Source organism: Coregonus clupeaformis, chromosome 3 (genome assembly GCF_020615455.1).
Source record: "Coregonus clupeaformis isolate EN_2021a chromosome 3, ASM2061545v1, whole genome shotgun sequence".
NCBI lineage: Eukaryota > Metazoa > Chordata > Actinopteri > Salmoniformes > Salmonidae > Coregonus > Coregonus clupeaformis.
The window spans coordinates 34135872-34149338 of NC_059194.1; the positions used below are offsets into that span (position 1 = coordinate 34135872).

General features: G+C 42.9%; 1 protein-coding gene across 2 annotated transcripts; it reads left to right on the forward strand.

Annotated features, from left to right (window-relative positions):
- The first annotated feature begins 1833 nt into the window (after positions 1 to 1833).
- LOC121545483 lies at positions 1834 to 5686 on the forward strand. 2 transcript variants are annotated; one of them, XM_045209459.1, is made up of 14 exons: positions 1834 to 1912; positions 2748 to 2794; positions 3011 to 3123; positions 3215 to 3286; positions 3378 to 3461; positions 3587 to 3733; positions 3817 to 3897; positions 4004 to 4153; positions 4279 to 4328; positions 4450 to 4519; positions 4803 to 4901; positions 5026 to 5106; positions 5197 to 5301; positions 5483 to 5686. In XM_045209459.1, the coding sequence occupies exons 1-14, from the start codon at positions 1854 to 1856 to the stop codon at positions 5612 to 5614; spliced, it is 1290 nt and encodes a 429-aa protein (XP_045065394.1). In that variant the 5' UTR covers positions 1834 to 1853; the 3' UTR covers positions 5615 to 5686. The 2 variants fall into 2 exon arrangements, with proteins under 2 accessions (XP_045065394.1, XP_045065392.1); XM_045209457.1 differs by lacking the exon at positions 1834 to 1912 and having other exon boundaries at positions 2553 to 2794.
- Positions 5687 to 13467: the final 7781 nt, after the last annotated feature.

The window sequence follows — 13467 nt, forward strand, 5'->3', positions numbered from 1 at the left end:
ACTGTGGGACCTTATATAGACAGGTACAGTGGGGAGAACAAGTATTTGATACACTGCCGATTTTGCAGGTTTTCCTACTTACAAAGCATGTAGAGGTCTGTAATTTCTATCATAGGTACACTTCAACTGTGAGAGACAGAATCTAAAACAAAAAAATCCAGAAAATCACATTGTATGATTTTTAAGTAATTCATTTGCATTTTATTGCATGACATAAGTATTTGATACATCAGAAAAGCAGAACTTTTGGTACAGAAACCTTATTTGCAATTACAGAGATCATAAGTTTCCTGTAGGTCTTGACCAGGTTTGCACACACTGCAGCAGGGATTTTGGCCCACTCCTCCATACAGACCTTCTCCAGATCCTTCAGGTTTTGGGGCTGTCGCTGGGCAATACGGACTTTCAGCTCCCTCCAAAGATTTTCTATTGGGTTCAGGTTTGGAGACTGGCTCGGCCACTCCAGGACCTTGAGATGCTTCTTACGGAGCCACTCCTTAGTTGCCCTGGCTGTGTGTTTCGGGCCGTTGTCATGCTGGAAGACCCAGCCACAACCCATCTTCAATGCTCTTACTGAGGGAAGGAGGTTGTTGGCCAAGATCTCGCGATACATGGCCCCATCCATCCTCCCCGCAATACGGTGCAGTCGTCCTGTCCCCTTTGCAGAAAAGCATCCCCAAAGAATGATGTTTCCACCTCCATGCTTCACGGTTGGGATGGTGTTCTTGGGGTTGTACTCATCCTTCTTCTTCCTCCAAACACGGCGAGTGGAGTTTAGACCAAAAAGCTCTATTTTTGTCTCATCAGACCACATGACCTTCTTCCATTCCTCCTCTGGATCATCCAGATTGTCATTGGCAAACTTCAGACGGGCCTGGACATGCGCTGGCTTGAGCAGGGGGACCTTGCGTGCACTGCAGGATTTTAATCCATGACGGCGTAGTGTGTTACTAATGGTTTTCTTGAGACTGTGGTCCCAGCTCTCTTCAGGTCATTGACCAGGTCCTGCTGTGTAGTTCTGGGCTGATCCCTCACCTTCCTCATGATCATTGATGCCCCACGAGGTGAGATCTTGCATGGAGCCCCAGACCGAGGGTGATTGACCGTCATCTTGAACATCTTCCATTTTCTAATAATTGCGCCAACAGTTGTTGCCTTCTCACCAAGCTGCTTGCCTATTGTCCTGTAGCCCATCCCAGCCTTGTGCAGGTCTACAATTTTATCCCTGATGTCCTTACACAGCTCTCTGGTCTTGGCCATTGTGGAGAGGTTGGAGTCTGTTTGATTGAGTGTGTGGACAGGTGTCTTTTATACAGGTAACGAGTTCAAACAGGTGCAGTTAATACAGATAATGAGTGGAGAACAGGAGGGCTTCTTAAAGAAAAACTAACAGGTCTGTGAGAGCCGGAATTCTTACTGGTTGGTAGGATATCAAATACTTATGTCATGCAATAAAATGCAAATTAATTACTTAAAAATCATACAATGTGATTTTCTGGATTTTTGTTTTAGATTCAGTCTCTCACAGTTGATGTGTACCTATGATAAAAAATGACAGACCTCTACATGCTTTGTAAGTAGGAAAACCTGCAAAATCGCCAGTGTATCAAATACTTGTTCTCCCCACTGTACATACTATTTATACACATATTGCCAGATTATTGCTATCAACTGCTGGTTGCAAGGTATATTACCCCGTTTGTATCTTTTGGAACAATGGTAGTCAAGTTTATAAAAATGATGTAGAATAGATGGGCTACCACAGGTGTCACAGGCATCCACAGGTCTTGACCACCATGTTGTGATGCTTCTTTAGGATCACATTGTTGTTGTCGTCACAGAAGAGTACGGAGATGGGACTGAGCTTGGTGGGTGCGCAGCACGCTTTGGGAACCTCGTCCGGCTTCAGAAGGTGAACCTGCCATGAAAAAGGTCAATCAGACTTATTCATACATGCACTTTTATATAATCAATGATACTATCCTGTTTATAAAAGAGATGTGGATTATTATTATGCAGATACTTCAGTGCTCTCCTACCTCAGTGGGCTGTGGCTTTGCCCCCCTTGTCTGAATTTGGTCAATATATTTTAAACTGGGTTGTCTGTGCTCCACAATACTTTATTATCCACTGAGCCAAAGCCTAGACTTTCAGAAGTTCAACAACAACAACAACTTCCATGAAACATGCTAAAACATGTCAATGGGCCATTGACCTAGCTAGTGACTTAAAAATAACATTTGGTGTTTTTGTTTTATATTATACCAACAACATAGGAAATCCTCTGGTGACAAAATAGGGTCAATAGAATTAGAATGATGACTAGGAATGGCATTTTTATAGATTTCTAATGGTAACCATAGAGTTCCAAACTCATGGAATGGAATTTTTATAGAATTCTAATGGTAACCATAGAGTTCCAAACTCATTTCTATGGCAACACAGCTGTCCATTTTGTAAACAACAATTTTCAAAAATATGTGTTGCCAAGAGACATCTAACCGATAGAACATCTCGGCGTTCTATTGAACGTTTTCTGTTCGAAAACGACAATAACTTCAGTTTGCTGTTCAACAACAACAAACTTGACTGATTTTTTAGACCTGAGACTGAAAAATCGACTGGAAAATGCCTGGGTGCCTTTCAAAATTGATGGAGAGAGTGCGTGGACGTCGGCGGTCTACTGCGTCGACAGGTTGTTCAAATTCATTTGTGGGTTGTTTTTGTTGTCTTTTTCCGTTTTGCAGGGTTCGCAATCGTCGGGAGGTGGACAGCGACATCGACTTCGAAGAGGGTATGTTGAGTTTAAACTTCTTATTTTACCACATTTTTAACAATATAAATGTAATTTGTGAAATGTTGTGTATTTCTGTAATCCATACTTGCAAGCTAACGTTAACTTTAGTAACTTTTGCTAAGTGATGCACTTTTGAACTAGTAGTACTAGCTAGCTCGCTACGTTTGACATCCTAACATTTGTTTGTTTGTATTCCAATGTTCCTAATTTTAGAATCAACTGTCCTGGATGAGGTCCAGTTGGTTGTGCCATTGGATGATGTGCCGGATGTACCACTGCTGCCAGCCATCCTTGAGGAGGTGCCAGATGTGCCGACTATCCTTGAGGTACAATTTTCAGAAAGTTTTATGTTTGAAAAGTATCCCAGATATTCAATTTGTGTCACTTTGACATTCTAAAAATCGTTGTTGTCTTTAGGAGGCCACTGGTAATTGGCAGTTGATACCGATTAGGTTTAGCTCCCTGTACTGTGGGCCTGTTGTGATCAGGGTAAGCGACCCACACACACAGTCACATCACTGTTGCAGTGTTTGCTGTTTCTAACCTGAATGTATTGTAATGTCAACCCCCTCTTGTGCAGAACAATGCCGGTCCGGTGGCTGAAGCTTGGAGAACTTTCCAGTTCATCAGCCCCATTATCACCTACATGCGTGGGGGATCCCAGGTATGTGTCTTTGCCACTACCTAATCCTAATCTACATTGTCAGTGTCATGTGATCTTGATGGAAATATGTTACAGCGATGGCTGATATTGTTTCGTTGATGTTGTCTTGGTGTTTCACTCCACAGCAGGTGGTGGTGAGGATGCACCATGCGAGTAGGGTTCGAGGCCTGGAGACTCAACTGATGTGGGCCATCTCCAAGGAGACAAACAGACTTAGTCCAGAGGGCATCCCCTACTGTGCCACCAAGGTGCAGTCCATCTCTTGGATCCAGGTAAGATGTAAATACTACTGAATTAGTATTAGATTTTCTTCACTTACTCCATTTGGCCTTGACATGTCGTTTCTCTCTGTCAGTATGTGGCTGGCAGGGTGACCCAGTATGCGTCTCACCTCCGCCACGAGACGTCTGTGGCCGTGACGCTTGGCTGCTACCAGGTAAATAAACTAATAAACTAAATTACAGGTAATTTTTCCATTAGATATGGTTTGTTTTCTAATAACGTGTGTTGTGTGTGTGTGTGTGTGTGTGTGTTTTGAGCAGCAAACTGATGTCTCGGTGGCGTACGCCACTCTCCACATGGGGCTGGATGGGCTGCTCTCCTTCTCGGCGTGGTCGGAGGCTGCCTCCGTCTCTACGCCCACCACTCAGCAGTTCACTGAGCCAGAGCCTGAGGGCCACAACTGCTATGAGGTCAGATGTTACACACACACATACACATACTATTGACTAGTAGCATTAAGATCCTTCGATTGACCCATTGTTTGTCATGTCATTACATTGGTCACTGATGTTGAATGTTTGTTCTGTTGTTGTAGGGCTGGGAGGAGGACCTGCTGCCTGAGGAGAGGGAGGTTCCTCTGCTAAAGTGAGTCCCTCTAAATGTGTGTGTAGCCTGGGCTTGTCAGATGCTGAAGGATAGTGGTCACAATGCTGTTATCCCCCATTGACAGTACTGGTTGACATGCTCCATTCCCTCTCTTCCACAGCCTCTACCTTACCACCAAGAGAGTGGAGGACATCGGCCTGAGGCTCATCTCCCTGCGCCAGGCCTTTACTGTGAGTGGACCCACTTTTCTTTGACTCTCTGTGTCTTCCTGTTCTGTCTGTCTCCTAGAGGAAGATGGGTGTCTCACCCTAACTCTTCCCTCTTCTCTAGACCCTGCTCGGTTCCACCCTGAGCAGGAACCGTCTGTTTGTGGCGGGAAAGGTCCTACTGGGCGCACTGGTTCAGGTCCACCAGATGGTAGCTCACTAACTCATTGTCCTTCAAGGGAAAGAGAGCGTCCTCGTGGGAAATGTGTTCTGTGCACTAACATCACTGCTCTTTGCTTTGTGATAGGATGAGGCCGAATTCATCCGTGCCTATAACGACTTTGTGAACTACCTGAGTGACCCCTCCAAGCAGATTGACATTGAGAGGGAGCTGGCTGAGGCAAAGGTGAGTTCATTAACTCTTTCAAGTCTCACTTTGAGTTCTTCCACATGCATGTCTTTTATACGGAACAGTAGCTGATCTATTTGAAATCATTCCTATTTTCTCCAAACGTGTTTTCTTGTCCTAGATCCATCATGTTAACCTGATAGACGTCCTTTTTGAGCTGGTGTTGTTTGGGATGATGACAGCTCAGAAATCCCTGATGGTGGTAAGTAGCATCTCGCTGGTAAATGTTTAGATGTCTGTCTATTAGCAATTTCACTTCAATTTCTCTTCTCTCCTCCTCTGTTTACTTTAGCAACCTGGTGGGTTCATGGAGCGTCTGTACGCTCTCCTGTACTCCTTCCTGCCCACTGTTGCCAGCATTGAGCCAAAGGCTGAGAGATACCTGTTGCTGCTCAATGTAAGAGTCAAGAGTTTACTTCCTGTTTTCTTCCTTATTACTAGTTTACTTCCTCTTTACTCGTTCCTGGTTAACAGGGTTTCAATTCCGTTTTAGGGGGAGTAACTCTCATTGTCTCTCTCCTCTTGATAAGCTAGTAGCTCAGAGCCATTTTCTATGTGTTGTGTGGGGTTCCCTTCAGGGCGGGCTGATGGCTCTGCTAGATGACATGTTTGGGCAGCAGCTGGCCTGGTACTTTAACCGAGAGTCTCTGGTCACTGAGCTCTCCAGCCTCCTGGAGTACCACCTGGAGTACCTCATGGCCAGCATGTAGTCCTACTGCAGAGACCTGAAGGGCCACATCTCTCTCTCTCTCTCTCTCTCTCTCTCTCTCTCTCTCTCTCTCTCTCTCTCTCTCTCTCTCTCTCTCTCTCTCTCTCTCTCTCTCTCTCATTGAGGACTTGAAGTGCTTCGTTGAACCCTGATTAGTTAACACCTATTAAATGAATGTATTCTCTTGTTTTCTCTCCCCACAGGATTCTAGTGACACTTTGCCACCTAACAGGGTCCTATACTTTGCACTGAATTTGACATTTTTAAATAAAATAAATAGTAGTTCAAAAGCATTTGTCTCTGTCTTTTCATTTATTGGATTATTTCATCACTATTTCCTATGCCTGGAGTTGTTATGAGGCTAATATTACATGAACAATTATGCTTTATTCTTTGCTTATGGAAATAAAAACCAACTTTAAGTTGATTTACATGTACTACAGGCCCACACTTTATGGCATTGTACTGTGATGTGTGATACTGTACTATTTAAAAACATGTAGGCCTACATACACTGAGTGTACAAAACATTAAGAACACCTTGCTAATATTGAGTTGCACCCCCTGTTGCTCAGAACAGCCTCAATTTGTCGGGGCATGGACTTTACAAGGTGTGGAAAGCATTCCAAAGGGATTCTGGCCCATGTTGACTCCAATGCTTCCCACAGTTGTGTCAAGTTGGCTGAATGACCTTTGGGTGGTGGACCATTCATGATACACCTACTACCATACGCCGTTCAAAGGATCATAGCTTTCACCTGAATTTACCTGGTCAGTCTATGTCATGGAAAGAGCAGGTGTTCCTAATGTTTTGTACACTCAGTGTATGTTAGTTGTGTTGTAACCTGGTACAGTATAAAGTCGACCACTATAGGGCACAATTGCTTCAGTCTTGAAAGTTACTTCTCACTATCCGAACTCTATATTAAGACTCTGCCATTGTAGACTCAGGTAAATTGGTTATTTTAGTTTCAGTTTGCCATATTTGCCATTAATGTCTGAGTCATTTACCGTCATTCCAACTGAAACCAATGTTAGAGTTCATGTATAGCCCCTGGTTCACCCCAGACTTGACTGCCCTTGACCAGCACAAAAACATCCTGTGGCGCACTTCATTAGCATCGAACAGCCCCTGCGATATGCAACTTTTCAGGGAAGTCAGGAACCAATATACACAATCAGTTAGGAAAGCAAAGGCTAGCTTTTTCAAACAGAAATGTGCATCCTGTAGCACTAACTACAAAAAGTTTTGGGACACTGAAAAGGCCATGGAGAATAAGAGCAACTCCTCCCAGCTACCCACTGCACTGAGGCTAGGAAACACTATCACCACCGATAAATCTACGATAATCGAGAATTTCAATAAGCATTTTGCTACGGCTGGCAATGCTTTCCACCGGGCTACCCCTACCCTGGCCACCAGCTCTGCACCCTCCGCTGCTTCTCCTTCACCCAAATTCAGATGGCTGATGTCCTGAAAGAGCTGCTAAATCTGGACCCCTACATATCAGCTGGGCTAGACAATCTGGACCCTTTCTTTCTAAAATTAGCCGCCGAAATTGTCGCAACCCCTATTACTAGCCTGTTCAACCTCTCTTTCGTATCATCTGAGATCCCCAGAGATTGGAAAGCTGCCGCGGTCATCCCCCTCTTCGAGCTGGTCATGGGTGCACCTCAGCCACGCTCAATGTCCTAAATGATATAATAACCGCGATCGATAAAAGACAGTAATGTGCAGCCGTCTTCATCGACCTGGCCAAGGCTTTTGACTCTGTCAATCACTGCATTCTTATTGGCAGACTAAATAGCCTTGGTTTCTCAAATGACTGTTGTTGTTAGTTGTTATTAGTCCCATCCTTCAGCTCCATTCAATACCTCCCATCTATCTTTTAACACCATCCATATTGGATTTCTATTTGCCATATATTTTTCAACTGTACTGTTTCACAAAAGTTCTGAACCCTTCTATTCTCAATGTTTCTACAGATTGTAAATTGAAATAATATAATAATACTTTTTGCCATATATTTTTCAACTGTACTGTTTCACAAAAGTTCTGAACCCTTCTATTCTCAATGTTTCTACAGATTGTATATTGAAAATAAACATTTTAGCTAAAAGTATTATTATATTATTGATCGATCGACTATGACTTTTCAGATCACCCAGTAGTGCTATCTGCAGGGTTAGCTCCAGGTAAATATTGCAATCCTTCAGCCACACCAAAACAAATGATTCTGTCTCTTCGCAGCAAAATCTGCAGAGCTTGGAAGATTGTATCCCCCATATAAATAACATTATATTGGTAGAAATAATTTTGTATAGTAATTTAAATTGAAAAATTCAAAGTTTTGAATCCGGCGTCGTTTTGCGTATAAGTTCATAAACGCTATGCCATGGAATCGGTACGTCAAAAATCTCTTCCCAACTATTTTGTAATCTATATGGGACGGCTGTCAATCCTTTGGTCCTTAAATGAAACTGGTATACTTTTTTATTTATCACAATTTTCTTTAACCAATTATGTTCTTTAATGCAGGGCCCCCTTCCACTTTCCTCTTCCATTTTTGCGGTAATGCTGCAATTATTTGGTTGTAATTTTGGGTAAAGCAGTCATTTCCATATATCGAAGATTATACTTTTTTAAACACTTTTTCAAAAAATAATGTTTTTTTATCTATTAGTATACAGTGGGGAAAGAAAGTATTTAGTCAGCCACCAATTGTGCAAGTTCTCCCACTTAAAAAGATGAGAGAGGCCTGTAATTTTCATCATAGGTACACGTCAACTATGACAGACAAATTGAGAAAAAAAAATCCAGAAAATCACATTGTAGGATTTTTAATGAATTTATTTGCAAATTATGGTGGAAAATAAGTATTTGGTCACCTACAAACAAGCAAGATTTCTGGCTCTCACAGACCTGTAACTTCTTGTTTAAGAGGCTCCTCTGTCCCCCACACGTTACCTGTATTAATGGCACCTGTTTGAACTTGTTATCAGTATAAAAGACACCTGTCCACAACCTCAAACAGTCACACTCCAAACTCCACTATGGCCAAGACCAAAGAACTGTCAAAGGACACCAGAAACAAAATTGTAGACCTGCACCAGGCTGGGAAGACTGAATCTGCAATAGGTAAGCAGCTTGGTTTGAAGAAATCAACTGTGGGAGCAATTATTAGGAAATGGAAGACATACAAGACCACTGATAATCTCCCTCGATCTGGGGCTCCACGCAAGATCTCACCCTGTGGGGTCAAAATGATCACAAGAACGGTGAGCAAAAATCCCAGAACAACACGGGGGACCTAGTGAATGTCCTGCAGAGAGCTGGGACCAAAGTAACAAAGCCTACCATCAGTAACACACTATGCCGCCAGGGACTCAAATCCTGCAGTGCAAGACGTGTCCCCCTGCTTAAGCCAGTACATGTCCAGGCCCTTCTGAAGTTTGCTAGAGTGCATTTGGATTATCCAGAAGAGGATTGGGAGAATGTCATATGGTCAGATGAAACCAAAATAGAACTTTTTGGTAAAAACTCAACTTGTCGTGTTTGGAGGACAAAGAATGCTGAGTTGCATCCAAAGAACACCATACCTACTGTGGAGCATGGGGGTGGAAACATCATGCTTTGGGGCTGTTTTTTCTGCAAAGGGACCAGGACGACTGATCCGTGTAAAGGAAAGAATGAATGGGGCCATGTATCGTGAGATTTTGAGTGAAAACCTCCTTCCATCAGCAAGGGCATTGAAGATGAAACGTGGCTGGGTCTTTCAGCATGACAATGATCTCAAACACACCGCCCGGGAAACGAAGGAGTGGCTTCGTAAGAAGCATTTCAAGGTCCTGGAGTGGCCTAGCCAGTCTCCAGATCTCAACCCCATAGAAAATCTTTGGAGGGAGTTGAAAGTCTGTGTTGCCCAGCGACAGCCCCAAAACATCACTGCTCTAGAGGAGATCTGCATGGAGGAATGGGCCAAAATACCAGCAACAGTGTGTGAAAACCTTGTGAAGACTTACAGAAAACGTTTGACCTGTGTCATTGCCAACAAAGGGTATATAACAAAGTATTGAGAAACTTTTGTTATTGACCAAATACATATTTTCCACCATCATTTGCAAATAAATTCATTAAAAATCCTACAATGTGATTTTCTGGATTTTTTTTCCTCCTTTTGTCTGTCATAGTTGACGTGTACCTATGATGAAAATTACAGGCCTCTCTCATCTTTTTAAGTGGGAGAACTTGCACAATTGGTGGCTGACTAAATACTTTTTTTCCCCACTGTATTTGAGTTTAACCACAATATTTGTTGCATTATTTGTTCTGTTGTTTCTGGAGGATTAAATTGAAATTGGAACCAACTTTCTATGGCTTGTTTTAGAAATAGTGATATTTGGGAGATTATTTCCTTTTCAAATAACTGAAAGTGAGAGGTTGTAATCTGAATAAAGGGAGAAAGGCCATTCTTGAACATGGGGTGAGACAATCTACTATGTTCTTGGGGACTTTCAATGCTGCAGACATTTTTTGGTACCCTTCCCCAGATCTGTGCCTCGACACAATCCTGTCTCGGTGCTCTACGGACAAGTCCTTTGACCTCAAGGCTTGGTTTTTGTTCTGACATGCACTGTCAACTGTGGGACCTTATATAGACAGGTACAGTGGGGAGAACAAGTATTTGATACACTGCTGATTTTGCAGGTTTTCCTACTTACAAAGCATGTAGAGGTCTGTAATTTCTATCATAGGTACACTTCAACTGTGAGAGACAGAATCTAAAACAAAAATCCAGAAAATCACATTGTATGATTTTTAAGTAATTCATTTGCATTTTATTGCATGACATAAGTATTTGATACATCAGAAAAGCAGAACTTAATATTTGGTACAGAAACCTTATTTGCAATTACAGAGATCATAAGTTTCCTGTAGGTCTTGACCAGGTTTGCACACACTGCAGCAGGGATTTTGGCCCACTCCTCCATACAGACCTTCTCCAGATCCTTCAGGTTTTGGGGCTGTCGCTGGGCAATACGGACTTTCAGCTCCCTCCAAAGATTTTCTATTGGGTTCAGGTTTGGAGACTGGCTCGGCCACTCCAGGACCTTGAGATGCTTCTTATGGAGCCACTCCTTAGTTGCCCTGGCTGTGTGTTTCGGGCCGTTGTCATGCTGGAAGACCCAGCCACAACCCATCTTCAATGCTCTTACTGAGGGAAGGAGGTTGTTGGCCAAGATCTCGCGATACATGGCCCCATCCATCCTCCCCGCAATACGGTGCAGTCGTCCTGTCCCCTTTGCAGAAAAGCATCCCCAAAGAATGATGTTTCCACCTCCATGCTTCACGGTTGGGATGGTGTTCTTGGGGTTGTACTCATCCTTCTTCTTCCTCTAAACACGTCGAGTGGAGTTTAGACCAAAAAGCTCTATTTTTGTCTCATCAGACCACATGACCTTCTCCCATTCCTCATCTGGATCATCCAGATGGTCATTGGCAAACTTCAGACGGGCCTGGACATGCGCTGGCTTGAGCAGGGGGACCTTGCGTGCACTGCAGGATTTTAATCCATGACGGCGTAGTTTGTTACTAATGGTTTTCTTTGAGACTGTGGTCCCAGCTCTCTTCAGGTCATTGACCAGGTCCTGCCGTGTAGTTCTGGGCTGATCCCTCACCTTCCTCATGATCATTGATGCCCCATGAGGTGAGACCTTGCATGGAGCCCCAGACCGAGGGTGATTGACCGTCATCTTGAACTTCTTCCATTTTCTAATAATTGCGCCAACAGTTGTTGCCTTCTCACCAAGCTGCTTGCCTATTGTCCTGTAGCCCATCCCAGCCTTGTGCAGGTCTACAATTTTATCCCTGATGTCCTTACACAGCTCTCTGGTTAGAGTCTGTTTGATTGAGTGTGTGGACAGGTGTCTTTTATACAGGTAATGAGTTCAAACAGGTGCAGTTAATACAGGTAATGAGTGGAGAACAGGAGGGCTTCTTAATGAAAAACTAACAGGTCTGTGAGAGCCGGAATTCTTACTGGTTGGTAGGTGATCAAATACTTATGTCATGCAATAAGATGCACATGAATTACTTAAAAATCATACAATGTGATTTTCTGGATTTTTGTTTTAGATTCCGTCTCTCACAGTTGAAGTGTACCTATGATTAAAATTACAGACCTCTACATGCTTTGTAAGTAGGAAAACCTGCAAAATCGGCAGTGTATCAAATACTTGTTCTCCCCACTGTATATATATACGTTTTTCATTTACTTATAATTGCATTCTAGTTTTCTTAGAATAATTCTAATTCTAACAATTTGGGTTTACTAACAGTGACTGCTTATGAATAAGATGATAGCGGCACTAAAACAATATGCTTCTAAAATGTTCCAAACTGTTAACCACACCAAAGTGCTCTGGGATCCAAAAAGTGAACCCTAAAGTAATCTTTGGTGGACACTTAAACATTCGAAGCATTGTTAAAAAAACTGACCAAATAGAAAAACCTTTGATAGACTCAAATCTTGACATTCTATGCCTCTCTGAAACCTGGTTAAATCCTATAAAACCAATAAATGTTTTTATCATTCCTGGATACAATGTTTTTAAACAGGACAGACATAAGGGCAAAGGAAGTGGTGTATTGATCTATGTGAAAAACAACTTTGAATGGAAACAAATCAAATTCAAGACCAAAACCCCCCTGGAATGTTTTGGCATTACCAATATATAAATGTACAGTGCATTCGGAAAGTATTCAGACCCCTTTACTTTTTCCACATTTTGTTACGTTACAGCCTTATTCTAAAAGGGATTAAATAAATATTTTTCCTCCTCAATCTACACACAATAACCCATAATTACAAAGCGAAAACTGGTTTTTATAACTTTTTTGCAATTTTATAAAAAGAAGAAACAGAATTACCTTATTTACATAAGTATTCAGACCCTTTGCTATGAGATTTAAAATTGAGCTCAGGTACATCCTGTTTCCATTGATCATCCTTGAGATGTTTCTATAACTTGATTGGAGTCCACCTGTGGTAAATTCTATTGATTGGACATGATTTGGAAAGGCACACACCTGTCTATATAAGGTCCCACAGTTGACAGTGCATGTCAGAACAAAAACCAAGCATTGATGTCGAAGGAATTGTCCGTAGAGCTCCGAGACAGAATTGTGTTGAGGCACAGATTTGGAGAAGGACACCAAAACATTTCTGCAGCATTGAAGGTCCCCAAGAACACAGTGGCCTCCATCATTCTTAAATGGAAGAAGATTGGAACCACCAAGACTCTTCTTAGGGCTGGCAATCGGGGGAGAAGGGCCTTGGTCAGGGAGTTGACCAGGAACCCGATGGTCACTCTGAAGGAGCTCCAGAATTCCTCTGTGGAGATGGGAGAATCTTCCAGAAGGACAACCATCTCTGCAGCACTCCACCAATCAGGCCTTCATGGTAGAGTGGCCAGACGGAAGCCACTCCTCAGTAAAAGGCACATGACAGCCCACTTGGAGTTTGCCAAAAGCCACCTAAAGACTCTCAGACCATGAGAAGCAAGATTCTCTGGTATGATGAAACCAAGATGGAACTCTTTGGCCTGAATGCCAAGCGTCGCGTCTGGAGGAAACCTGGCACCATCCCTACGGTGAAGCATGGTGGTGGCAGCATCATGCTGTGGGGATGTTTTTCAGCGGCAGGGACTCAGAGACTAGTCAGGATCTAGGCAAAGATTAACGGAGAGAAGTACAGAGAGATCCTGGATGAAAACCTGCTCCAGAGTGCTCAGGACCTCAGACTGGGGCGAAGGTTCACCTTCCAACAGGACAACGACCCTAAGCACACAGCC